Here is a 27862-nt window from a genome sequence, read left to right on the forward strand (position 1 = left end):
TGAGTTGGTACACACGCTATGTTATTGTCAGTAGTGGATTCTTGTTACCCCACAGCCATTAAAGGGTGATGGGATATTGTTGTCACCCAACAAGGCAACGTAAGAGTTTTCAAACTGAAAACTCTGAAAATCTTCAGAGAGGTTTTCTGAAGGTGTTAAGAAAGACGTCACCTAGGAATTGTGATATGAAATTCTGGAAACTCCAACATTCTGTTCTGTTTGAGTTAAACTATCTGCTGCACATATTTTCTCAATCCAGTATGATCTTAGTTTGTGACTAAGAATTTCATGTTTTTTCTTTTTTCAAATTATTCTGAGATTTACCTGCGTCCCAGAAAGTATCACTAAATGTCCTTAGCAATGTGAGTTTTTTAAAGATTGTTTATTATTCATTTTTTGTTTGCTTGTTTGTTTTGATGATGCCTCAGATTTTAAAATGTAAAAAAAACAAACCCCAAAGCATTTTGGTATATGAAGCTAAAATTTCACATTTTTAGGCAAATCTAAGATTATATGAGAGATTACATGACCCACGTTTTAAATATCACAATAATTAACAATATACTTACTTTTGCTTAAGGATCATATTATTTTAATTTCAACCTCCAAATGTGTGTTCAAACACTCTTTGTAAATGCTACAAAAAGTTGGTCTGCTCAAAGGCAAGAAGAAGCAGATTTCCAGTTTGAAAACTGTTTAAACCCCATCGAAATAGCAAGTGGCTAAATGTCATCTCTTGAGCTCATGAGTCTGAGTGCACATTTAACTGGGTGACTGCCAGTTAAAGGGACTCTTTTTTTTTTTCCCCAAAATGACCTTAATGGCCAACTCAATCCTTGACCTGCCTCACATTCCTCTACATACATAGAGTACATGTGGCTGCTCTTTGGCCTTTATGTAGCCATTGTTACCTCCTCTCTGACCACGTTTCCTCCACACTAAGTACCCTCCCCTCCCAGTGTTGCTCCAGTAACTTCTTGGTGAGCTCTCCTAAAAGACTTACTGTAAACAGGATTAGAGAGCATTAAAAAATCCTCCTCTCTCTCAAGTGCCATCTGCCTATCTACCTGAGCCAGGAGCTGTCCTCTCAGCACCATGGGAAACACCTCTCCCCGGGCACAGAGGAAAGCGCGAGCCCACAGTGTGACTGTGTCAGCAGATGATTTGTGATTGGGCTTCTCTTATTCTTTGGGGTCTTCTTTGGAGAATTCTGAAATATGCAAACTCGTACTCAGTTTGTCCTACTGCTGTTGCGTGACTTGAGACGAAACACGTATCTCCTTGATCCTTTCCCAAGGCCACGGATCTAAGCACAATCACGGATTTAACATGAGCATCCTCTCGTGGAAATGTGTTTTCTACCCTGCTGTGTTTGGTTTAATGGTCATATTTCTGGACCTAAAGACAGGTACGTGGCATTAGTTGACTTAAAAATCAAGCGTTCACTACTTACCTAAATGCACACACAAACTCTATATTTTAAACTTTGTTGTTGTTGTGCACCCCAGATGCAATGATGGAAGGTTCCTCTATGGGATACCTTGATCTGCCTTATACTCAGGAGCCTGTGGTGTTTCCACGCATCACTCACATATCTGAGGTGAAGCCATCGCGTGAGAGCCACGCGGTTATCTCTCGACAGAAAAGGAACATCCTTTTTCCAAGTGGAGTCAAACTGTGCGCGCAAGAGACCGCCGAGCAAGTCATTGCAAACCATCTGAGCTACTTTCATCTCAGAGGTAAGACCCAGTGTGAATCGGTGTTAAAAATGAATATTGTAAATGGAGTTTCATTGTCACTGTCACACCAAGGTGTGAAGATGGCACCAAAAAGAACAAACAAACTGATTTTGAGAGATTGCCCCCTCTGTATCTTCCCCTTTGCGTGTCTACAGTGTGAAAAGATTTAATTCTCCAGTGGACGAGAGAGTTAACCTTTGCTGTGTTTACGCAATAAGATCCATCAGACTCAATTAGACTTCATTAGATTTGTATCAAAACAGATTGCTCCACTTATTGGGCTCATTTACTGAAATAACATTACACCACACACACTGGTAGCATCTACACAACATCAGGTCTCCATTAAAAGAAGCCGTTGTTACCTACACTGCATCTTACCAGCCCTGCCGACGAGTTCTGGTGTGCTTTTAAAGGATTATTGCACAATTTAGCACTGCATTATATATTTTTATATTATCTACCAATAACCCACAATGCAATTTGACAGCCAAGTTGCATATTAGTAGGTAATGCTGCTTTAAAGTACTTCGCTTGGAATAGTTCATGAAATTAGCAATTCACGCAGACAAAAAATACAAATATTACACAAACAACAAAAAAAAAAAAGATTTTTTCTAAAAAGCCAAAAGTTACAGTAAAAACAGACATTTAGCTCTTTCTTATATGTGTGCATGGGCAGGTTTGTTATGCAAGTTAGATATGGATTTAGAAGTGATCACTGCAGCCTTGTGGACACTGTTAATTAGAGAAGAAGATTGGAGCATATGTCTGTGCACTGATTTTGGATCAGCGCCCAGTATGAGAGTTATATCACGACATCAACGTGGAAATGGATAGATTTATGATTTAGCTTGGGCCCCCAGAAACTCTAACTAATGATATCAAGATTGTAAATGAGTCAAACTCATAAAATATGATCTTATTTCTCAGCTAATGAACGTGTGTCGTGGTTTCCTTGTCAAACAAGCATACATTTAAGTTAGGGTTCAAGTTTCACCCCAATAAAAATAACTTGGAAAACATTACTATGAAAGAAAGTTCTCCAGATAAATTTTTTAAGAGGGTGCTGTCTTTCTCTGGTCTAACCAGTGTGCCAGGAGACCATATGGGAGGCATTTAAGATCTTCTGGGACCGCCTCCCAGAGCAAGAAGAGTACCAAAGCTGGATGAGTCGATGTCAGGAGGGCATAGTCTCTGCACGGGATATTGGCAGCTACTTTAGTACGTCAGAGGAGCATCAGACTCTGGCTAAAAAGGTAACTAAATAACAATAAAATGATATGCGATTAGTACAAAACATGATTTTCTCTGGAGCTGGCTCATGAAACTGTTTTCCACTTCCAGAGAATGTCGCTGCCCAGTTTGAAGAGGTAAAAGAAACTCTCTGCTTTGTTTTCCCCAAAGTGACCTTTTAATGATGCGTTCATGATCTCATTATTAAGTCTGTGTTTTGTAAATGTGTCACTTTTACCACTATCTGTAGTGAGCCCACCAGGTCCTGGCAACATATGTGCAGGTAAGGTTGTCAAAGCTCTTCAACCTTACCTGTTCATATTCCCACTCATCACTTATCAAACATGATTTTTCACATTTATTTGTTTTGGCTTCTTTTTTTTTTTTTTCATTTATGTGTCATAGATTTAGGTATGTGTCTTTATGCTCACTGTCTGTTTGAGTTCTCTCTTTAAATGATAATATTAACAGGGGTCCAAGCAAAGAAGCTGTTGAGATACAACCGTACCTGTTATAATTCTCATCGTTTTTTATTATTCATGTCATGTGGAAACATGAAGTTTGACTCAGACTCTGAAACTCCAGTTTGTCTTTGCAGTGTTCTGTAAAATGGCTTGGCCTGAGGTCAGCTGTCTTCCATCATTTTATTTTTTCTTACTCCAGCTACATCTTTGCTGTCTGATGTTTAAAGAATATGAGATTTTTATTAAAAAAACCCATTTTGTTTCACCATGTTCATAAAAACATTTTTTTTTGACGCTTTAAACAGAAACCAGCCGTCCTAAAACTGACTCAGGATTATCTTGGGAATTTAAAAAAATAAATAATCGTTGACGTATCTGCTGAAGGCTTTGAGAAATCAACCTGAAATTACTGAACGTGGAACATGTTTACCTTTTCTTGGTTAGTGGTACAAAATTTGGTTTTGAAAGTTAGGACCTCATAATACATGCATCTCCCCTAGTCCTCAATCAAATGTTAGCAACATGCACATGATTTGGATATCACATGTTTCCCATCGTGCCCAGAAATGCCAAACAATGTGTCTGCAGTAACATTCACAGTTGTATAAACAGCATCGATTTCACCAAATGTTTGAAGGTATTTGGTAAACACATGAATCACATGTTTTTTCCCCCCAGAATAATATAATTATTATCTTTTACAGCTCATTTGAACAGCACACTTAAAAAAATATTTTTTTTACCCCCCAATAAACACAAAGTCAAATTCATGTGAAATATATAAAATCAAAGGTTTATTTATTCAGATGCTCTAAATTTATGCAAATCCAGTACATTTCATTTGACAAGATTCCACAAATTTAACATTTTACTCTGTACTTCTGTAACAAAATTGCATACAAAATATACAAGTAATTAAATTAGTTGAAAGGAAGTTAAGAAATAATTTTTTTATTTATTTTTTTAGTGTAGTGATTATATATCGATATGGTTGAGTCCTGTTAGCCAATGGTGCAACAATTTATCTAATTTAAATAAACAATTACAAATAGCTTGACTGCTTCTGACTTGCTTGGATCTCAGTCTTTGCCTCTTTTTTAAAATCTTTTTTAACAAACTAAATTAATAGACAAAAATCTAACCTTCAATAATTTTCAGACACTGGGAAACTGGATTTGCTTCCATTAACTTCTTATTCCGACCCTACATGCAGTGTGCATAAGCCATTAATAGTTGTGCTTATTGCCTTTTTATTATATCATAATTGTGTAACGTTGTATCGGCGTCGCTAACATGATCCTCCTGTGTTTCACAGCACTCCAACACCAGACATACCAGAATCCGTTGAAGCTCCTGAGCTAGGTCAGTGTTTTACCTGATTATACTGGCATCTGTAGCAAAAATCCCCCTTTTATTTAACCACCCTGATATAGATTTGCTGTTTTTGTGTCTGGCCCGTGTCTAGTGTGCAGTTTTGTATTTTGGAGTGTGCATCCTTAAGTGCTCGGTATGTGAACTTGGCTTTAGGTCAGCTGACCCTTAGATTTAGCAAGAAGTCAGGGTAAGGACAGTCTAATCCATATAACTATCACTAATCATGGCACTTGCCAAACGTTTAAGCTGACATCCACCTCAAATAAACCGACAATCCCTTTTTCTTTTGCATATGAACTTAACCACCTAGAAGACACAGCTGAAAACAAGGAGGAGGATTCCCCTGCCATTTCACCAGGAGTAGAGGAGAGTCCTGTGAGTGTAAACACAGATTGCTTGCAGACTGGGATTGATCATTTGCCCTTAACTAAAGTGCGTCTTTATCTCTTTCTCACTACTCAGCTTTACAATGATATAACCGTACAACCGCCTACTCCTGCTCCGCTGGAGCAGGTTGTGGAGCTAAGCATCCTCTTGTCAGGAGAAATGTACAACGAGAGCCTTGCTGATCCGGCCAGCCTCCAGTACCAAACACTCAGCAGACAGCTCGCTGAAAAGGTTTGCCTCTAGCTCTGGCTCCTCATGTCTGTTTCCCTTTATATCTCCCATCTGAGCCTTGGCGCTGGCCTGGACTCTCTATATCTACTGGTTTATGGTCTGTGATTGAAGCATGTTAGTTTTAATAACTCGCACTTTAATGACAGCAGTAGTTAAACTCAAACTGTTAGGCAAGGGCTCAAAACACACTGACTTTATGATACACAGTTGGTTAGGGTGAAATAATAATGTGCTGAAAATCCAGCTTCATGACTCATGTCTTGGGAATACATAAACTTCCGCACATGCACGCCGCTGCACAGGTATCCAGTGGTTTTACAGGTACTTGGAAGATTCAGTAAACATGCCTACAGGCCTTTTCCCTGGCAGCGGATGCACAAAACCTTGCAAATGAAAACATTAAACAGACAATTTGGTGCATTTTTTTGTGCACACACGTGTATGTGTTTTGCATTTGATGAATGCTTTCAGTATTTTTTTTTCTTTTGATTTCTGAGCTGCTTTTATTCTCTGCGGGGATTTCCTGGACAGCTAACATCTGCACACACCTTGACATACTGTAGTCTATAGCAAGAAACGTCATGCATACAAGCAAGTTTGCGTGCCTTGAAGAGATAAAGAAGAAAAGTGGAGTGGAGGGTAAGATAGGGACTGATGGTAAATGAGTGTAAAGAAAGAGGAAGTGGAGGAGAAGTCAGCAGATGAAAGACCCTGGAGACCTGTACGCATACTTCTTCATCTCTGAAAGATTTAATAAACTGGGTCAGTGAGTCTGCAGGACGACACGACTATATCTATTTCTTTTTTCATGTTAGTGTGGTGAAGCAAGGTCTTGAAAACCACTACAAGCTGTTTTCTATGAGCAGTTTGTCTTTTAAGGAAAATAATCCGGGGACGACATTTCGAGTACTTTGAACGAAACAAGTCCTTTTGGAACAATAAATGAGATTTATTTTGGCAAGCAAGTTCATTGTAAACCACTCGAAATAAGAAACAAATTAACTGCGGTTTCCACTCTGATGCCTGGTCAACTTTGTCTTTGCAGATAGAAGACGCTCTGGAGGGGCTTCCTGGATTTAAAAGTGTGTCTGTAACTGACTTCAGGTCAGCTTCTCTCCAATGATTATGGCTGTCAGAACAAATGGCCTTTTAAAGCCGCCTCTTTTTGTAATACTTGTATCGTGATTTGAGCTCTCGGCAGCAGTTTAACAGATCTCGCTTGTTTCACACAGGCCGCAAGATGGCGCAGAGGGGTGAGTCATCAGTAGTTGCTCTGGTACTTCGACCTTGAATAGCTCTCCCCATCCTGTGTTGTGTTTAAGCCCACAGATCCCTATCAACCTTAACTAGAGCTGTGTATGTGTGTGACCCCAGCTTCATCTCACACTGTGTTTACCTGTGAGCGTGGGCACGTGTTAAGCTGTGTCACTAGTTGCCTGTGTTAATGGACTTAACGCAGTCACACACCTGTTAAGTGGGATCAGGGTGGGTCGAACCAAGTGAGCAGGTGCTCCTGTATAGAGACGATAATCTGAGCTTTACCTGGAAGGATGGAAATGAGTGGAGTTATCGGCAAAAATAACCTGTTTGTGTGGTGAAATGGAGAAAAATAAGGGAATTACAAAAGGCAAGTGAATGGACAACAAACAGAATGCAGGGTCAAACAATCTGCTTGTACGTTCCCTCATGGGGATTTAGATGAGAGGTCTCATGCTTGTGTGGGACTGGTACAAAAGCTTCAGCCAGCACCATGTTAGTTTAGCTTAACAAAAATTGGAAACAGAGGGAAATGGCTATTTGGAAAGCTAAACTGAACTGGTTTGTTTGAGCTGAACAAAAGCAGAAGGGGATAAATGACAGTTTAAGAATTTAGTTTGCAATATGCTGTGCTGGATCGTTGACTGGAACGAGGAACTTCCAGGAATCGTTAAATCCAGCAGCGCCTAGAAGCTTTGATATAACTTTTCATAAAATGCAACTTTGTTAGACATTTTTATTGTGTGTGCAGAATAAACACATTGGCTATTATGCACTGATTATTGAGCTTTAGGTGTGCTGGTATTTTATCGTTGGACATATAAACCCAATTCCACAACATTTATGATGCTGTGTAAAGGGTTGGGACACAAAAATCCATAAATCCATATTTAAGTCATGGCAGAACACAGGAGACATATCAAATACTTAAAGTGAGGCTATTTCATGACAAATATTAAATAATTTTGAATTTGATGGAATAATACCACCAAAAGATAAAAAGACTGGCAGTGCACAAGGGACAAGGCCAAAAATCTGTATTGGAAGCTCCTGGTCTTCAGGCCCTTAAATGCCACTGCATGAAAATAGCCCATTTCTTTCATGGAAATTAATGCAAGAGCTCGGGAACGTTTCCAGAACATTTCCTCAGCACCATCCACAAATGCATGTTAAAGCTCTGCCATCCACAAAAGAAGCCATACGTGGACATGATCTCAGTTCACAGGCATTTTAAAGATTGTTTACACAGCGGTGAATTTGTGTTTATGAAATCCGCAAATCATTGCATTCTGTTTTTAATTTACATTTTACGCAGCGCCAAAACATTTTTTGCAAAGGGGTTGTATAAAAACAGTCTTCCCTGCTGTTTACAGCTAAGCTACGCTAACTGGTCAGGGCTTCATATTTAACAGTAAGATTTGAGAGTAATGTGTTTCTCACAACCTCTGGAAAACAAGAGAAAACAACACATGTCGTCTGTTTGAAGTATTCATTTATTATTCAATGTATGAATCTGTGTAGAAAATTGTAAATACAAAAGGCCTGATAAATGTTGTAGGGTACAAAGTTTGTTGTTGAGGTGCAATGAAATCAACGTTTATATACCTTGTATGTTTGCTCACATTCAATACCTGAATAAACATAGTTATAATAGTTAGAAGCAGTCATTAGTTTTTTTGGTAACTGTACTCTGAATATTATTTATTCATGAAATTATGGCTATACATTAAATAGGTGAGTAAGAAATGAATTTATTGCTGTAATCAACCTTGCATGCAACTTCTAACTCCAACTTACAAGGCACAGCAGGAGCAGAGCGCTGCCTGACTGCCCTTTTGTGAACTGGATCTCCTTCTAAATGGGGCTGACTTTGGGTCAGCACATGCTCAGCTGTCTGCCAGTAACCCAACAAACTAGGTCAGCATGGACATGGAGGGCTCCCAGTAGTCAAATGAAGCCCGATAGATGGCTTTTTCCAGGCTCTGGAATCTCTTGTGAGGTTTCCATGTTTATTATGATGATATTGATCATTCTGCTGACTCGGCTCCTTTAGCGCTATACAGTCACACTCCTGCGTTCCAAGCAAGAATAAATCACACGATTCATCAGTCATATGTTAGCGTTCTACAATTTTTAAAAAAAGGTTTATCATTAAATCAAGCTAATGCCTGAACAATTTTCTTCCTCTTTCCCTCTAATACCTTTAGTGTAATTGTGTGCAAAGGATAAATGTAAACTATTGAATGGGATAATAATATACTGGTCATGAAAATGCATGAGAAACCCTCTCTGCTTATTTTAAATTAAATATTTAAACTCGCTGCTGTAGTGGAGCGGTAATGGGAGCTTTAAAGGAGAGAGATTAGAGGTGGGGATTATCAATAACGTAATATATTTATAGTGAAGAATTCAATCATAATTAGCATAACATAAGTACAATATGAGAGTGCAGTTGCCCAAAATATAGGAAAATTATATTAAAATTGTCCCTAGGCCTAACCTGGATCACTATATGAACTTCATATAATATAACAACAGCATACTTGTGTCAGCAGGTTTGGTGGTTTGGTGGTGGACTATGCCGTCACAGTGGTGGTGAATGGAGCAGGAGTGACCGCTGAACAACTGAACTACCTGACCCTACAGTCGAACCAAGTGGAGAACTCCTATCGGGAGTTCAAGGAGCACCCCACTGTGGTCCTCACCATCAGTGAGGACAACAAAATTTTCATTGAAGACCTAGATGACAAAAAGCTGGAGAGTGGTAAGATGATGTGCATTACTGCCAGTCTTCTTAAAGATATTCCCTAAACTGATACGCTCATATTTCCACTATACTGCAGAGATTTATTTTGCCAGCATGGCAGTGGAGTCACTGGGAATGCACTGGAAAAGGTGGTGCGTGCATCGCAGGGCAAACCTACATGTGTCATGTCAAATAGAGACGCTGTTGACATTGCACTGATATTAAAACACACCGTTCGTCACTTGAGAAAACATTCCAGGCTTTTAATAGTCTCATCTGTTTTTTATTTGACTCTCTTTCTGTCAAATGGACAGAGACAAGTTTCAGTCCCACAACTGGGCCATTTTTAATGGACAAATAACAGTCATCAGTTATAGGAACTGTGTATTTATTCAGTGTGTCAGTTAAATCCTCGTCATTAAATGGTCAGCAAAGGAGAACTCAGCAGAAAGGATGTTTGAAATCTGAGCTTTAGATTTTTAGGCTTTACTGTAATCCTTTCTTTTTTTGGGCATACATATTTTGGATTTCACAGTGAACTCTTAAAAATTGACTTCACCTACTTAGCATTGCTCTCCTTTAAAGATGGTCAGACTGGAAGCAGGCATATTCAAAGCAAAGATATGGTTTATTTTATTCCCTATGTTTTTTTGAAGTGTCGATATGTGATAATAACATTGCCCACAGTGCACCATGATGCTGAAAATACAATAAGAGAATACAAACATACAGTCATTGTTAATCAGTGCGTTTGCAATAATGTCATTGCTGTTTTGTTCTCCACATGGACTGTTTACCTGCTTTCCTCTAAAGTTTATCATAGATATTGATCAATAGCATTCACACTACTTTACGTATCCCCCCAAATCCTGTCACTTGCCTACAGATTCTACATATTTATGCAGATGTCTGAGTTTTGAGAGACTGAAGCGGGGATTATTTTAACCTTGTGAGTCTGTGAATGTGTTATCCATGCAAGATATGCTCCTGGAGACACCTTCTGTGGCAAGAACTATCTCAAAGACTGTTTGAGTACTTTTGCAATTTTTTATGTTGTCTGTAGACGCGCAAAACTGGGTCACAAACTTTGGTTGGTCCAACTGAAACTATAAGCCAGTCCTGTGAGACTACAGTGGGATATAAAAACTGCATATACAGAATCACAGGTCAGGTCTGATTAAAAACAAAAGAAAACAAAACAATACATACTGTATTTCAATAATAGGCTGTTTGAATCCCTTGTGTCTGTCTTTAATGTCTCTTTCCAATCCATGAGTACATATACAACTACAGTCTGTCTTGCAAAGGAGTTGATCCAGCTGTGCAGCCAGCTTTGTGGTAGTTTCTGCTGCAGTAAGTGTTTTGAGCTGTTCATTTTCCCCAAATGATCTCAACATAGAGATGCAAACAGACTCACAAAGTGAAAACAAAGTTGCAGATGGTAATATTGCAGTAACTACTACTGAGTAGTCAACATGTCTAAATGTTGGCGACACTGCAATGGAGAAATCTTTGTCTTTAGCCAAACAGACGTTGCCTCACCTGTGACCTCATCCCATTCACCCAATCACAGACACCTTTACACAATGATTTTTTTTTTTTTTAAAATATGCCACCTAAAAACTCAGGCAGTCAATATCCTACCTACCTTTTACTTTGGTCATTTAATTATACGTTAACATATAATTAAAGAAATCTCCTGTGAGATTTCTTCAGCCTTGTGTTTTTAAAGACTGCAGGTCATTAGTTTACTGCAAAGGCAAGCACTTTTAAAGATGGATGCCCTCTCATTTCCATATTAGTTATAGGCTGTGACATCTAAAATGATGGCTAAACATTCTCATATGGCTGACACATGTGGCTTGGGGACTTAAAGACACAGCTTTGGCTTTGTTTTTTTTGCCTTGGTGGTGATGCAATAATAGCCTTGGACCACAGTGGCTGATATTTATTCCAGATTTTAGCACTGATTTGTAGATATTTACCCCTGGAGGTGACGCCGTCAAAAAGCAGGCAGTCTGTGCTGAAACACTAACAGTTAACAGAATTTTGAATACGCCGGCAGGCAGAAATATTTAGGCTATTTGGCATGTTTGTGTGTTGTATGTCAGTTTTTGTTAATGTTTGTTTCTTCTGTGGTTCCACAGTGTCTGAGATTCCTCACTCTATCAACACTGAAGACGGAGCCATGGTGAGTAACAAGTTACCTCCACAGCTATCATGAAAACAATCTCTCTCCAGGCGATCCAGCTGCTTGGAATTTGTACATCGCTTTTGTTAAAAGACACCGTGGTGAAGACCCGTAACTGCCTTGAGATGTTATCCAGACTACACCAGCGCAGGTAGGGGATGAGCTCACTAGCAAGGATGAAGTGAAGCTTTGAGGATTAGTTTGGTTCTTGCTGTAATAATCCACTGCTATTCTTGGGCAGAGACTGCAGTGCACCACAGCGCCATGAGTCAACAGAGACTGCACTTGAGAATTTATCTAGACAAGCAATACCATCTAAAGTATGTCTCTGTTCGTGCTCTCTTGTGTTTGAGTGTGCTTTTAATGATAATCACAGTTCGGTTTGCTTTGGTCACATTTTCAGCATAGCCTGATAATTTGACACATGGTATGAGGTTGGAGAGTTTCTACCCTGATTTGAAGTTGGAACGGTTTAAATAAAGATTTCATTTGGTTGTTATGAGAAATATGAATCTTATGATAAGCCATCAAACTAAATAGATACAATAGCAAAAGTAGTATAGTAGAAATTCTTTAACTATAAAAAGGAATTAGGGAATTAGCTTAATGCACTACAAAAACACAAGGTCCATGAGCAAAACTAAGACTTGGACCACTAAGACTTAATGTGAAAGCACAGGAACAAGAACATATAATTATATATCTATATGAAATATAGATTGATACAGTTATTGAAATAAAAACTCTGCAGTTATTCAGAAAGACTTGGGTGGTTTAGCAGCAGTTAATAGAAAGAGTAGACACACACACACGCACTCAAAAACTCACAAAAACTGTATGCAATTCTCTAAAAAAATATATTAATGATAGCTGTATGTGTGACTATGTCTGTGCACATTTTCATTGAGATATGCCAACCTATAAGGAGGTGATAGGACACATAGATGTACAGACATATACATACATATATATATATATATATATATATATATATATATATATATATATATATATATATGTATATATATATATATATATATACGGTACAATCATTATTGTAAGGTAGCTCAAGTTTCAGCTGTGCAGTCTTCAATCATCACACACTTCACCAAAGTAACGTGATTTAACCAGGCACCAACATTTCCTCTTGGTTAACAAGTATATGCAACACAAAGACACATTCATTAGAATACATATTGAAAGCTCCAACTATCCACTTTCTTCCTGTTACTCAATTCAGAGTTGCAAGAGGGCTTGAGCTTGTCTTACCTGTCACAGCACAGGCTGTCAATCTGTTGCAGGGCTAACACAGAATGACAGACGGCCACTTACTTTTGCGTTCACACCTAAGGTTGGTTTACAATCACCATGTAACCTAAGCCAGAGTACCTGGAGAGAACCCACACAGACACAGAGAAAACCCACATAGAAAAGCCCCAGAATGGATTCAAACCCAGGACTTTCTTGATGTGAGGCAACAGTGTTAAACACCGCAACACCATCAACTAACTCTCAACTAACTTTGTTCAGTCTTTAATTACACACACAGTGTTTACCTCAACACTAGATGTGGTTCTAATAAAAGATGATTAAGCAGTATTTCACAACAAAGCTTGGTTAACATACCAGCAGTGTCCTTAAAGTTGGCATTAAGCAATCACTCCATTCTCTGCCATGGCTCACACATAATCCTCCTGATGTGTCTGGCTTTGCATTAAGTCAGGCATTTACTATAATTAACTTTCATGATATATCTAGGTGTCTTCCTGTTGAAAGGGAGTTTTTCCTTCCCACTGTCACCAAAGTAAAAAGGGTGTTTGGGGATAAGATTAAAAATCTCTGCCTCTGGTGACTGGCCAATCAGAGCTCCTGTTTGTGATGCAGATCAGTGCTGTTGATAAGCCGCCAGAGGTCCTGACGCTGGAAGAGGACATCAAAAGTGAATCTTCAGAAACCAACACAGTGGCAACAATAGAAAATAATGTTATTGTTCTAGAGGAGAGTGAAGTTGCATCTCCTGCTCTTGATCTGACCTTCCGTATACCTGAAGATGCCGGTAAGTGTTATTTGGGCAATTTTACATATGATGCTTTATTTTTCCACATAGCATTCCAGCTATACAAGACTACCTTTTTCATTAGTTCTTATATCATAATATCATAAGATATCATATGTCAGATATCTTCTATAATAGAGAGTGAGTTTCTTCTTATCTTTGTTTTTTCAGGGATTGAGAAGGAGGGTTTGTTGCTGGAGGATACTGTGCAGATTTTCTCTGTAGAACCTCCTCCACCTGAAGACCTTCCAGCTGAACTGCCAGGAAGCGTCACACTGCCTGAACCCCCAGTAGAAATTGAAGCCTCTGGTTCAGTCCCAGATGTTTTGGAGGGGCTAATTGAACCATCTACAATCACTCCAGAAGAGGAGGAAATGTCCCTTGGGGAAACTGCTTCAGAGGAAGAGGTGAAAACAGAAGAAATCACCATAAATGCAGATGTTACATCTGGAGCTGAGGAAGAGACATTTGGACCTACAGCTGTACCTATGGAAGAGGAGAATCCAGATGATGTTGTTGAGATTATAGAGGAACTTGAAATCTTTACTGTCATAACTGAAACCAAGGAAGAAAAGGGTCTACCTGCCCAAATACCAATTCCAGATGCTGTAGATATAACTAGTGAAGCATCACAGGCAGAGCCAACGAAGATGAGTCTTCTTCCTGTTGGCGATAACTCCATTGAGGGGACATCAGAAGAGTCTAACCCTGCAGATATTCCACCTGATAATGAGGAGGCTAACACCCTAAGACCAGAAAATTCAGCCATTAATGTGCTGTCGGCCAGCCCCGAGGAACCTGTATTTGAAGAGAATGGCTTGGAAGAATCAGTAGAAAATCAGGATCACGAAAGAAATGAAGAGGCTCTGTCTGAAGCTCCAGTTGTAGTAGAAGAGCCTCCAGAAACTCCAGAGATCTCTAGAGAAGATCTTACAGATGATGAAATCTTACTGGTTAACAAAGATGTTCCTGAACCACCAGTGACAGATTCTCTGGGCCCTGCCCAACCAACTGCTCTGTCTCCAGAGAGGGAGTCACCCTTTACCCGTATCTCTTATGTAAACCCTGATTTTGATGATGAGCCTGACACAGACATGCCTTTACTGGTGGAGGTAAAGCAATAGAATCAAACAAGATTTGTTTTGAACAAAAAATGTATGCTGTCTGCATCTGATAATCAAATCATTTTACTTTCTTATCGCCTAGATCCAGACTACTGATGATGGCTTGGACGATACCACCACTGGAGACCATGGTTATAATGTGGTTCAGTATGGTTATGGTTTGATTAACCACACAGAGGAGGGCAGCACCGGATTCCCAATAGGTGTGGGCCACGGCACAGACCAGGCTAGTATTGCCATGCCTGTAAACCCTGGACGAGCACTAATGGTTTTCTTTAGTCTGAGGGTGACCAACATGATCTTCTCAGAGGATCTCTTTAACAAGAGTTCCCCAGAGTACAAAGCTCTGGAGCAACGCTTCCTCGAGCTGGTAAATGCCTGCGTCTTGCAGTATTTGTTATTTTCATTATTCACAATCCTGTGTAAAATCCTTTTGCTTGTAACATCAAACTGCACATTTTTCAACTGTTCCCTAGCTTGTGCCCTACCTACAATCCAACCTCAGTCACTTTGAGAACCTGGAGATCTTGAACTTCCGAAATGGGAGCATTGTAGTCAACAGCCGGATGAAATTCGGGAAGCCTGTGGCTCGTGGCGTCACAACAACTGTCTACTTAATCTTGGAGGACTTTTGTAACACAGCCTACCAGACCATGAACCTGGCCATTGACAAGTATTCACTGGATGTTGAATCAGGTATGCTCTCACTGACAACCAGTGCTGTCATAAGGACAGCACTTCTTCTTGAGATCCCTGTCAAAGGTCTCCTAAAGAAATCACTATTTCTGTTCTTGTTGCCAAGAACCACTGTTCTATGAGAAAGTCTCACCTGTCACCAGCTATCTTTAGCTACTTCCTTGCATGTATTTGGGGATCTAAATTAGCCTTTTTAAATGCTTTCATGCTAGCATTGTATAACAAACTCATGAAAAGAAGGCAATTGGCTTATTTCCATAAATTTTAAACACTTACTTCATTGTCACCTTAGAATATTGCTTTGCAAAGTATTCTAAGGTATTCTAAGGCAAAGTATAGCACAGTGCGCAAAAGCCTACAAAACCTTGCCAACCCCTTTTTCCCCTTGCTGAGTTTGCTTCTGCTGAAGGTTTCTTCCTGTTTAAAATTAGCTCTCCGTAAATAAAACTGAATTGAATTGAACTGAATTGAATTATTGTGACTTGTGGCAGAGCTGAGCGTCACAAACAGATAAGCTGGAATGAGATAATCAGGCTTCCTTGGACTGCAGCCATGTTGACACATATCATTATCTACTGTTCACTCTGACCAACCGGTTAGTGTGAGTAGAATGACATATCCCGGTATAGTAACTAACTCCAGGGTTCAGCTGGATTACATAAGCCAACTAGTACGTGTCCGTTTGTTGTTAGCTATTTCAATTTGTAGTTCATTTGTAGTCTGAGTTCTCTTGACCATGCACATTTGAGAAGGTTATTTTATTTTACAGGTGACCAGGCCGATCCCTGTAAGTTCCAGGCGTGTAACGAGTACGCTGAGTGTAAAGTGAACAAGTGGTCTGGGGAGGCAGAGTGCGTCTGCAATGCTGGGTATTTCAGCGTGGATGGCTTGCCCTGTCAGAGCATCTGTGAGCTGCAGACTGACTTTTGTCTCAATGACGGCAAATGCGACGTCATCCCTGGCCAGGGAGCCATCTGCAGGTGGGTGACAGGCGGGGATTAGGGGAAGTGATCTGAGATTGTGTGCTGGATAGTGTGTCTGAGTTTGCAGATTTGTGAGGCTAGTACTCCATCACATAAACAGATTTTCAAGTGCTAGCTGGGTCTCCCCATAAATCTAGCTGGCCTTGCAAATTATAAATAAGTAAATAAAATGAAGATTATGTTTTATAGCTTTGTTGGGTACAAAATATAATTAGACCAGCCCAGATTTATTTTCTGACCTTACCCTCTCCCATACTCCGCTTCAGCTTCTCTTTTGTTTATTCCATCTGCTCATCTGACGACTTTGTGACTCAGAGCCTTTCGTTGCCCTGCCCCATGACTTTGGTGTGCACTTCCACCATAAATTCTCTTTCTATTTTTAAATCATGGGTCAAAACCCATCTGTTCAGAAATGCATACCATTCATTGTAACATAGTCTTAGTCAATTGTTACTTTGATCACTGTTGTGTATATGTCTTTAATTTGCTGTACTAATGTAATTTGTCCTTGAGGGTTTTTAAAGGTGCCTAAAAATAAAATGTATTAGATTTTAGCAAATCTGCAAAGGCTCAAAACTTTGCCAGTTAATATTCAGTTATCTACACCAGAAGACATTTATTTTTGTTGCCCTGTACATACTTGAAAACAGTAACGCTAAGATGTGATTAACATGGTGATTAATTTTCTCTGCTCCAGGATAAAAGATTTCAGTTTAATGTGATATAGTCCAAACCCTTTCTTAAATTTTATACTACCTTAGATGCTTTTACATATTTTCCAAGACATTCCTGATGATCACAGGCTTTGTTTTGTGTGACTAAAGATCTGTGCATATGCATCTATATCCAAACATGCAAATTTGTATGTGGTGTGTAAGTTGTGCACAAGATGACGTGCCAAGAACAATCCAACATCAGTGACAGAAATATGTCCGGTGGCTATGTTCACGATTTTGTATGTGGCGTGCTCAACTTGAGTGATTATGAACAAACAAGGACGGGCCTTTGTTCCAAGATGAGTGCTTAACATTTGTTTCACACCCACTACCACATCGTAAAACACACAGGCAGCTCCAGATGCTGTTGGATCGTTGTTTACCTCACACCATCCAACAAAAGTGTTGTGGTGCTCCAAACGAGTGGTGTGAATTGTTGATTCTTTATTCCAAAAGTATTAATGATTTAATGACTTGTTGTCGTCAGTGATGACTTTTTAAAGATTTTTGTTATTCAGTGAAAGAAAGAGACGTTACAACATGACGCATGACGTGTATGTATGAATCATGATGTGGGATGCAGCATTTTCATCTTCTGCTGTTTCCAGTGCTTCTCGTCTTTTTCGTTTTTTGAACACTGGAAAAAAATGTTATCGCGGTTTTGAAAAATTTCCAACGTCATCCCCAGGTGTCGCGTCGGGGAGAACTGGTGGTACAGAGGAGAACATTGCGAGGAGTACGTGTCCGAGCCGCTGGTTGTTGGCATAGCGATTGCCTCTGTAGCTGGCTTCCTCTTGGTGGCCTCTGGAGTCATCTTCTTCCTGGCCAGGACTTTACGGGATCAGTATGACAAGGATGAGTCAGAGGACCCCATACGGTAAGGAGTGCACGTCAAATGCTGTTAGTACCCAAAGAGTCATTTCAACACCACAGAGCACATGGGGATGGTTTAATAATGAAAGAATTTGGATTTCTGTTGCAGTTAAGAGTTTACAGGATATTTGTAATGTTGTTTGACTTTAGTAATTATGACTGTGCTTTTAATCTCGCTGCCTCTCTGTAAAGCTGTTGGATTTAGATTTCTACAGTGGGCAAACCATTCAGAAGGCTCAAGGGCATGTTCACGACTGAGAAACCAGCTTTTCAGTGCACTCCACACCTGAGTATCAATATAATGCATATTTCACAGAACTTCAGTTTTTCATTTACAGATTCATCCACTGAAGCCACATTTAACAGTTTAAATAGTTTCAGTTAAGATTTGGAGCTGTATTTAATGCGTATGGTGCATGCTACAGTGGAAAATGTTAACGCCTGGTCTATCGTATTTGATACCTGAGTTTTGTGTGATACCAATTAAAAATCATATATGCAAATCATTATTTATTTATTCAAAAAAATTGCCAGAAATTTTTTTTCTGACAATTATTTCATGGTTCAGTCTTTAAATGGATATTAAATTTGATTAAAATAGGAAAATTAACACTAAATCCTTTTGTCAGTCAGTCTTAAATGGAAAGAAACCATACTTTATGGTTTGATAGTGAAGAGAAATACTTAAATTTAGTCTGTTTGATGACCAACCCTCTTCCATGCAATCAGCGTGGTTATTTTCTTGAGGGGACAGACTAAGTTGAGAAATCCCAGGCCAGTCGCCACAGTCAAAGTTTCCACTGTACCATCTCTTTATCCTTCTAAACTTACAGCGGTACAGCCATCGTCTCCTGCTGCCTGGATGTTTGGAGTGTCCTGCTTTGCTCCTTTCCTGAATTCCTCTGACACACACACACACACACACACACACACACACACACACAAAGATCTGTCTGGCATGGATCCCGGACCTGTCTGTGGAGAATGACTGTGCTGACCTCAGCCAATTAACTGATCAGATATGGTGCTGATCTATTGCTGAAAAGCCTTAAACACATAACACATTAGGCTTTCTACTAGTCTGGAATCTGACTTTCTGGCACAAGCAGGCTGGCTTATCTAAGCCTAATAAAGGCTATTCCACAATAACATCTTATTTACTGAGACCCACAGTGTTACGGAGGATGTAAATCATTGTGTAGCTGATGAATAAAAATGTGTGTGTGTGTGTGTGTGTGTGTGTTAATAATGCGTGGCCTCAAGATAACTAGTCTGTTGTTTACTGGCCACACTATGTGAACTCTATAATGCTATTATTACGCATGAAGCATGGATAAATTAGTTTTAATTCCATTATATTTTGATTTTGAGAGGCTTTATTGTTGAATTCATTTTACCCTATCACATGTCAAGGCAGTCGCTTGAATTTGGCACACACTGGATCCTATACAGAGCAATCAGAACACCCTCATTAGAGAGTGTGTGCTAGTTCAGCGAGCGAGGAGTAGACAAGGTTCATTTCTCCTTTGTAAAACTGCAGCATATTGCATGCAATATTTTCATATCTGGTCCACATCTGTTTTTGTCATTATTTAAAGCTTCTGCTAAACAACATTTGTCAAATTCATCCATGCCTTACGTGTTATAATAGCCCTATGGAGCTTGGCTGCTATAGTGAGTCAACAACAGACTGCATTTCTCATAGCCACTCATCAATAAGTGCTACAACTTCTTATTCCCATGTACTACTTTCTAATGGGCACAAGTTATTGATGAAACGTACAATAACATTTTTCATGGCTGCGGAGCTCTTTTCCTGACTTCTTCCTCCTGGATGTGTGACTCTGTTTCCCACCCTTTCTCTACCATGCGACTGACTTCACTGTTTGTGTCATTTTGCAGGCGAGCAGAGAGTCTCCCATCTTTAGAGAGGGCGACCAAGTACAACCCCATGTATGAGAGTGAAGCGACCACAGGCTACAGTCACTACTACCGCCGCTACCCTGAAGCTCCCGTGTACAGCAGTGCCAGCGCTGAGGCCTCCACTGACTTCAGCAGCGAGGAGATACGACACATCTATGAGAACAGCGAACTGACTAGGGAGGTTCGTGAGAGAACTACAGTCCAGTGGTTGAATTAGAAGAGAGGGTTGTCTTTTCTTTACCTCATTATTTCTTTTAACTCTTGGATTAGTAAGCAGAAGTAATTCCCAAGTCACCCTGTCTACTCTGTACACATAAAACACCAGGCTTAAGTTTATACAACACTCAGAAGACTGTTTGGCTCGAATTTTGTGAGAAAATTGCTGTTGCTGTTTGGGCCAAAAAACAAAAAAAGAGTGCAGTGCAGCTGGGAATTTTGAGGAAGTTACACACCAAGAGCAATACATATTAATTACACGTTTTACCTGTCTATGATGAAAAATAATTAATATCAGGTTTTTATTGCCATCTGCCTTTTGTTGACTTAAAATTCTTTGTGGCTTTTTTCTGATGTCATGTTTTCACTAAGCTGCAGCCTGTTGAGTTTACTGTTTATCTGCCTGTGATGTAATGTTCCTTCTGGACATATATCCTGTTTTTCTGTAGGAAATCCAAGACAGGATACGCATCATTGAGCTCTACGCTAAGGACCGGCAGTTTGCAAACTTTGTACGGCAGCACCAAGCGTAAGCGGCTCACTTGTTATCCTCTTTTTGGACTATGATCAGATAAAGAAACGGGCCAAACAAACCAGGCTGTGAGGAGAAGGGGAAGCGAGTTTGAGATACAGGAGGCCAACAGGACACATTTATCATTCCTAAATTGTCACCAGCCAGACCTGGAACTGATACAGTGAGGTTGAAACCATTACAAGATGCAGACATGTATTCCACTGCCAGCTTGCCTGGCGATAGCAGTTTCCCCGTGGTACTGATTGTTTTTAAGCCGTATCTGGTAATAGATCACCTCCAAACCAAGCTGAGTGAAATTGTAGTTCCATGTTGAATGTAATAAAGTAACTTATCAACCTCAGAAGTATCTAATGATATTATCTAATGTTACAGCATGGTGGCTCAGTGATTAGCACTGTTTTCTCACAGCAAAGGAGTCCTGGATTTGAACCCAAGCTGGGCACTTCTGTGTGGAGTGTGTGTGCTCTCTCCCATGTAATCCTGCCCATCCAAGCCCAAGACTTTCCCAAAAATAAGAGTTTCACTTCTTGCATAAATAAAGGTTAATATATGCTTTTTCTATGCCTCTGCATGTACTACAGTGTCCTGGATACCCAGAGAGAGAGCTCCTCTACACAGATATGAAGCCGTCCTGTGAACAGTGAGGTATTTTGCCTTAATCTGAACGCTTGTTCTTTTTTAGATTAGATTAGATAGAACTTTATTAATCCCTCGGGTGGGTTCCTCTGGGAAATTCGATTTCCAAAAAAGCACAGCACCGACAGAAGTTACAGAGTTACAGAATATTATATATATAAATACACACACACACACACACACACACACACACACACACACACACACACACACACACACACACACACACACACACACACACACACACACACACACATATATAAATACAGAGACAATATAAATAAAATATACGAAGGGGATAAATAGAATAAATAGGAATAAAAAATAAAAATACAAGTGAATTACACATTTCAAGTATTGAGTCTATTGCACTGTTGACTATTTACAAAAGTATTGCACAAAAGGTAATTGCACAGTGAGGTGAAGAGGCACTACAGCTTAGTTGTTCCCCCCTCCTTTGTCCTCCTGTTTCCCCTCCCTCTCCCCTCCAGAGAGGAGTTAAACAGTTTGATGGCGTGTGGGACAAAGGAGTTTTTAAGTCTGTTAGTTCTTGTCTTTGGGAGAAGCAACCTGTCACTGAACAGACTCTTCTGGTTGTTAATGGCCATGTGCAGAGGATGCCTGGCATTGTCCATAATGTCCATCAGTTTCTTTAATGTCCTTTTCTCTGCCACTGTCACCAGAGTGTCCAGCTTCATGCCGACCACAGAGCTAGCCCTCCTGATCAGTTTCTCCAGCCTGGATGAGTCCCTCTTTGCTGTGCTGCTCCCCCAGCACACCACAGCATAGAAAAGTACTCCAGCAACCACCGACTGGTAAAACATCCTCAGGAGCTTCCTGCAGATGTTAAAAGACCTCAGCCTCCTGAGGAAGTACAGTCGGCTTTGGGCTTTTTTATACAGGTGCTCTGTGTTGCATGACCAGTCCAGTTTATTGTCCACCCACAGCCCGAGGTACTTGTACTTGTTGACCACCTCCACCTCCTCCCCCTCTATCTGAACCGGCAGTGGACCTGCTCTGGACCTCCCGAAGTCCACAACCAGTTCCTTAGTCTTTGAGGTGTTGAGTTGCAGGTGGTTTGTGTGACTCCATGCGACAAAGTTCCTCACCAGACTTCTGTACTCCTCTTCCTGATCATCCCAGATACACCCCATGATGGCTGTGTCGTCTGCAAACTTCTGAATATGGCATAATTCAGAGTTGTAGCAGAAGTCAGAGGTGTACAGGGTGAAGAGAAGAGGGGACAGCACAGTTCCCTGTGGTGCTCCTGTGCTGCTGACCACTGTGTCAGACGTGATGTCCTTCAGCCTGACGTACTGTGGTCTGTCGGTGAGGTAGTCGGAGATCCAAGCGACCAGGCAGGGGTCCACCTCCATCCTGTTCAGTTTTTCCTGAAGCATACAGGGCCGGATGGTATTAAAGGCACTGGAAAAGTCCAGAAACAGGATCCTGACCGTGCCTTTTCCCCCATCCAGGTGTGAGTGGGCTCTGTGTAGGAGGTACAGGATGGCATCCTCCACTCCGACACCCACCTTGTATGCAAACTGTAGTGGGTCCTGGGCATGTTGTACCTGTGGTCGGAGGAGGTTGAGGAAGAGCCGCTCTAGAGTCTTCATAAGATGTGACGTCAGTGCCACCGGTCGGAAGTCATTCAGCTCATTGGGCCGGTTCTTTTTGGGGACCGGGACGATGCAGGATGTCTTCCATAGGGCGGGCACTCTCCCCAGTCGCAGACTGAGGTTGAAGACTCGTTGTAGCGGCTCCCCAAGTTCAGCAGCACACGCCTTTAGCATCCTAGGACACACCTTGTCTGGGCCTGCTGCCTTTCTGGGGCGAAGCTTCCTCAGTTGTCTCCTGACCTGATCCACTGTGACACTGGGAGATGTTTGGGAGGAGGGGAGGGGGGGAGATGTCTTGCTGCTGAGAGAGGGATTGGAGGAGGGGGGTGTCATGGTGTCAGGAAGGGGGGGAAGCGAGGGAGGTAGGAGAGTGGGGATTGGACTCTGTAGTGAAGGTGAGGGTGAGGGTGGGGGGGTTGTGGGCTGGTCAAACCTGTTGAAGAAGTTGTTGAGTTCGTTTGCCTTCTCCACAGTCCCCCCCACTGTGCTTTTCTTGGTGTTGTGGCCTGTGATGGTTTTCACACCATTCCAGACCTCCCTCATATTGTTCCTCTCCAACTTCTGCTCCACCTTCCTCCTGTAGGTGTCCTTTGCTTCCCTCAGGCAGCGTTTCACCTCCCGCTGTGCTGCTTTCATCTCCTCCTTCACTTTGCTCCTGAAAGCAAACAATACTCCTTTTAACAATACTCCTCGATATAGTTCTTAAGAATGGTGATCAAGTAAGAAAAGAAATGTAATTTCTCATACATTTAAGAACAGCACCAGTTAATTCTTAACTTATTGTAATTTATCTTTTTCAGTAAAGAAAATTTAGATAACGAGAATTCAGGAAGCTGATTATTATCTATTTTGTACATAAGAGCAGGAAAACAAAAGATAAAAAAGATAAAGGGCAAGTAAATGACAAGGGGGGTTTAATACTCCAAACGAATTGATTGATTACCAGAGCAGATTGCCTAGGTTGGTGTAAACCGCACCGTAGATGGGAAGAAACTGAGCGTGCAGTAGATAAAGTACAGTAGATAATGATAAATGACGTCATACTTTTCCATTTTGCTTTCCATTTTCAATGACCCATGGGTTACTGGCTCTCTGCAGATGTGGAAGAAATTAAAATCACTCAGGATTTAAATGATTTTCAACAACTTGTTCAGCATTTTTTAATGTATGCTTTTTATATTCTTTTTAAATTAGTGCAGACTAAAACAAAATGTAAAACATCGGACTGTTTTCTTTGTTTTTATGAGTGGTTGAGTACAGCACTATTACTAGTATAGGAGCAGTTAAGTGGCTGCTGGATTCAGCTTCATATGGTGAAATAAGATCGATATCAGTCTTTTCATCTGTCCCCAAAAACCAAATTTACATATTTCCAACAATTCCAAACTATTAAAGCCTGGCTCACCAGTGCACTCACAGCATATTGCACATGAATCACAGAGAAATAAGACATTTCCTAAAACTTAATGTTAAATTCATTTTGCTGAATCAAGAGCATGTGCTCAATCATTAGAGATAATACATTCAAAGGCAAAATATAGTAACTATATAGTTTTGAGTGTGTACCATACTGTATATTTTGTTTTGTTTGTAACTTTCATACTGACACTCCTCTCACCCTTCACAGAAACGCACCTGTGTTTCTCAACGTCAAGCTCCCCGTCAAGACTGTCATCTTTTCTTTGCCACAATTCTCAGAGCCTGGATTGCACTGCTTAAACTGGACTGTCTCACAGCATACGTCTCTCCACAAAAAGTCTGCGTCCGTCTCTGCCTGTGCGAGGGCAGAGGTGCTGATGCTTCTTCCTCCGCCCTCAGTGCCTTCTCTTGACAGGGTGAGCTTGTTGTGACATCAGGGGATGCGTCTGCTGCTTATTCATCGGACATTTCCCTGCAAGGAAAAGTAGACCGCATCCTGTTACTTGAAATTTTGACAGATGAACTGCATCAAGTAGTATTTTTATTTAGTATGGGCTCTTTTCATCATGCCTACCTGTCCATTCTTAAAAGGGAAGAACATAAATACATGTGAATATGTATGTATTGTATGTATATAGCTAAACTGATGTCTGGTAGGGAAGATTTTTCTCTTTACAGTAGGGATTCTCAGAGAGATACTGAGAAAGCAACTTTTTTAGTAAATGGTGCTATTTTAATATTAAATGCTCTTTGAAATGTAGGTCTGCAATGATTCGCTTTTACAATTTAAAAGCAACACCAATAAACCAATTATGTATATTTGGATATTATCCTACATTAAAAGGATAGTTCAGCATTTTCAGATGTACGCTTCTCAGTTTCTGACAGAGTCTGTCAGGTTGGCTTTAACATATTAACTCAAGACGAGCGTGTTTTTATGTAGATTTTTTTTAGTTTTATTTGGGAAATTTACTTGTCAAAGTGAAACCAGAAAGCTGGCAGTGGAATTCTGATCAGTCATTCCTGAAAAAAAGCTAAAAGGCCACAACTACAACTATGTGTAAAGAGAACAGTATTAATCTTTGAATTCATTTGTCTTCAGTCCAATTGCGACAGGTGAAATAGCTGAAAAATAGCCACACAGTCTGCCTTCACAAGCATTTGTGAAAGAATGGGTCTTTGTAATGAGTTCTCTGATTTTGAGGATATGATGCCACCGTACAACAAATCACTTCATAAAATTTCTTCCCACTACAATCAACTGAAATTGGTGTAACAAAAACTCCAAACCTCCTCTGTTGTTAACATCAGCACCGTAACTGTAGCTTCATGTCATAGGTCTCATTGGCTGAGCAGGTCGTCCAGATGTAATGTGTAGGTGGGCAAGTACTTTTCTACATATAGTGTTATATAAATATTGAAGATTTGTTACATCTTTATAGCCGTCTGTACAAAAATATGCTTCACTATGTGCGTCAAAGAACAAAAACATAAAAAGAGGGTTTTCGCCACTTGAAAAACTTTATATGTGGATTTGCCTTTAGCGGTGCTCCAGACAGAGCCAAGCAATAAAGTTTCTGCTTATATTCAGTTTTTGTACGTTTGGATGTGCAGATATCGAAGAGGTATTCATCTTCCTCTAAACATACTCCAGGAACAATGTATGTGACAAAATCAAACTATTCCTTTAAGGTGGCCAAAAGCAGCGAACTTGTTAAGTGTTAGACTGTTTCTGTTTCTCTTCATAAATGACAAACTTTGGTGTTTGTTTATAGTGTATGACAAAGCAGACAAGAGTGAAAAAAATGCTGGTGAGGGAAGAAAGGCAGAGAGCATGAACCTTCTACAGCTTAGAAATAAGTGAAAACACGTTTCAGTGGAAAAATGCTCCAAGGCAAGCGGCCCAGGGATTTGACCAAATGATGTGCTTTCAGATGTAAAATGCAATGCAAACTGGAAGAACAGGAAAAACTAGGATGAGAGGAATGATAAACAACATATGCTCTTTGGAAAGATGACCTCAAGCTATGTCTTCTGCTGAGAGAAGCTGTACGGTTACCAGCGATTTTTTAAAAAAGTGATCTGTCCTTTGTCTGCTTATCTGGCCACGATACTCTTCTTTAATCTGAAACCTTCTGACAGACTAAACCCAGTGCTTTCTTTGGCATTCCCATCCATTCCTCCCTGGATTTGTTGGACTTGACCCTTTTGGTCCTTTTAGAGGACCCTAATAGCTACAACCCAGTTAGTTTTTATCGTCATCCAGTTTATCCGCTGATTCTGTTATAGGAGGCCACAATATTATAATGTTGGATATAAATAATGTCCTAGCTTCTTGTTTACATAGCACATATCCCATCCTTTGGTCTTCTGTTAGAGCTCTACACAAGTGAGAAAAACAACACTGGTGGAACGGACTCTTATGATATTGTCATGCCTTTTGCAACTTATTTTCAATTTGTATATGTATGCTTTTTTTTGTCTGCATACAGTTTTTACCACCACCATTTATAACATCCGCTACCTGGACAAACAAGCCAATCATCACATACAGTGTCCTGCCATTAAAATAGCAGTTGTCCTGTAGGATGTAAATTGTGTGTGTTTGCCGTGTTTCAACATTTTCTTTTTATACTGATGACACCATGTTAACAGTGTTATCATGCTGTGCAGCTGTGTAAAGGACTAATAAGGTGTAACAAGTACAAAAATAAAATATTTTATTATAAAATGAAGAATCCACTCCTGTGTGAAGAATCACGAAGCACATTTACGTTAACATTTTACTTTCCATTTACCACCATGGTACTGGACATTATTTACACACTGTCTGCAAATTACGATGTCATGTTGGCAACTGCTAAGCATAAACCTAGCAGCAAATATTACATTTCAGTCAGCAGGAATCTTGTTAAAAGAACATTGCTATTTATATTCATCAGCCACATTGTTAGGTACACCTATTCAACTGCTGCAGTTAATGAAAATGTGTATCAGCCAGTCACATGGCAGCAATTCAGTACATTTAGCTAAGCAGAGATGGCCAAGATGACCTGCTGAATTTCAAATCAAACATCAGGAAGGAAAGTGATTTCAGTGACTTTGAACGTGACATGATTGTCATGGTGTCAGATGGTCTGGTCCATAGGTCCATACCAGGAACTGCTGATCTACTAGGATTTTCCCACACAACCATCTTAGGGTTTACAATGAATGCTCTAAAAGGGAATACTTATCTGACATGTTCTTTGGTTGAAAATGTTTTCATTTCAGAAGTAAGAGAAGAACGCCCTGACTGCTTTGAGCTGATTGGAAGGTAACAGTAAGTCAAATAACCACTCGTTACAAGTATGCAGAAGAGCATCACTGTATCAAAACACATCAAATCTTTAAGCAGATGGGCTACAGCTGCAGAGCACGCCTGGTATCACTCCTGTCAGC

At 40.2% G+C, this 27862-nt stretch overlaps 1 protein-coding gene across 1 annotated transcript; it reads left to right on the plus strand.

Annotated features, from left to right (window-relative positions):
- The first annotated feature begins 1314 nt into the window (after positions 1-1314).
- Positions 1315-27122, plus strand: impg2a (interphotoreceptor matrix proteoglycan 2a). The gene is made up of 22 exons (XM_086267704.1): positions 1315-1408; positions 1509-1739; positions 2832-2998; positions 3087-3112; positions 3226-3258; positions 4755-4801; positions 5124-5188; positions 5276-5431; positions 6477-6535; positions 6664-6684; positions 9244-9452; positions 11582-11625; positions 13510-13681; positions 13853-14793; positions 14888-15175; positions 15282-15501; positions 16271-16481; positions 17889-18077; positions 19976-20177; positions 20662-20741; positions 21329-21392; positions 24630-27122. The coding sequence occupies exons 1-21, from the start codon at positions 1330-1332 to the stop codon at positions 21369-21371; spliced, it is 3483 nt and encodes a 1160-aa protein (XP_086123830.1). The 5' UTR covers positions 1315-1329; the 3' UTR covers positions 21372-21392; positions 24630-27122.
- The last annotated feature ends 740 nt before the right edge of the window (positions 27123-27862 follow it).

The sequence above is a fragment of the Aulonocara sp. 'chitande type north' Nkhata Bay genome, linkage group LG16, assembly GCF_057382095.1.
Source record: "Aulonocara sp. 'chitande type north' Nkhata Bay isolate Kocher_YH1m ecotype deep benthic linkage group LG16, A_spYH_male_GT1.1, whole genome shotgun sequence".
In the NCBI taxonomy this organism is placed as follows: domain Eukaryota; kingdom Metazoa; phylum Chordata; class Actinopteri; order Cichliformes; family Cichlidae; genus Aulonocara; species Aulonocara sp. 'chitande type north' Nkhata Bay.

Excerpts from the sequence above, each read along its gene's own strand:
- impg2a (XM_086267704.1), top strand. The coding sequence starts at position 1,330 with ATGAGCATCCTCTCGTGGAAATGTGTTTTCTACCCTGCTGTGTTTGGT. Across the intron at positions 3,259-4,754 it reads TCCTGGCAACATATGTGCAG|CACTCCAACACCAGACATAC; the intron begins GTAAGGTTGTCA and ends TGTGTTTCACAG. Across the intron at positions 13,682-13,852 it reads CCGTATACCTGAAGATGCCG|GGATTGAGAAGGAGGGTTTG; the intron begins GTAAGTGTTATT and ends TTGTTTTTTCAG.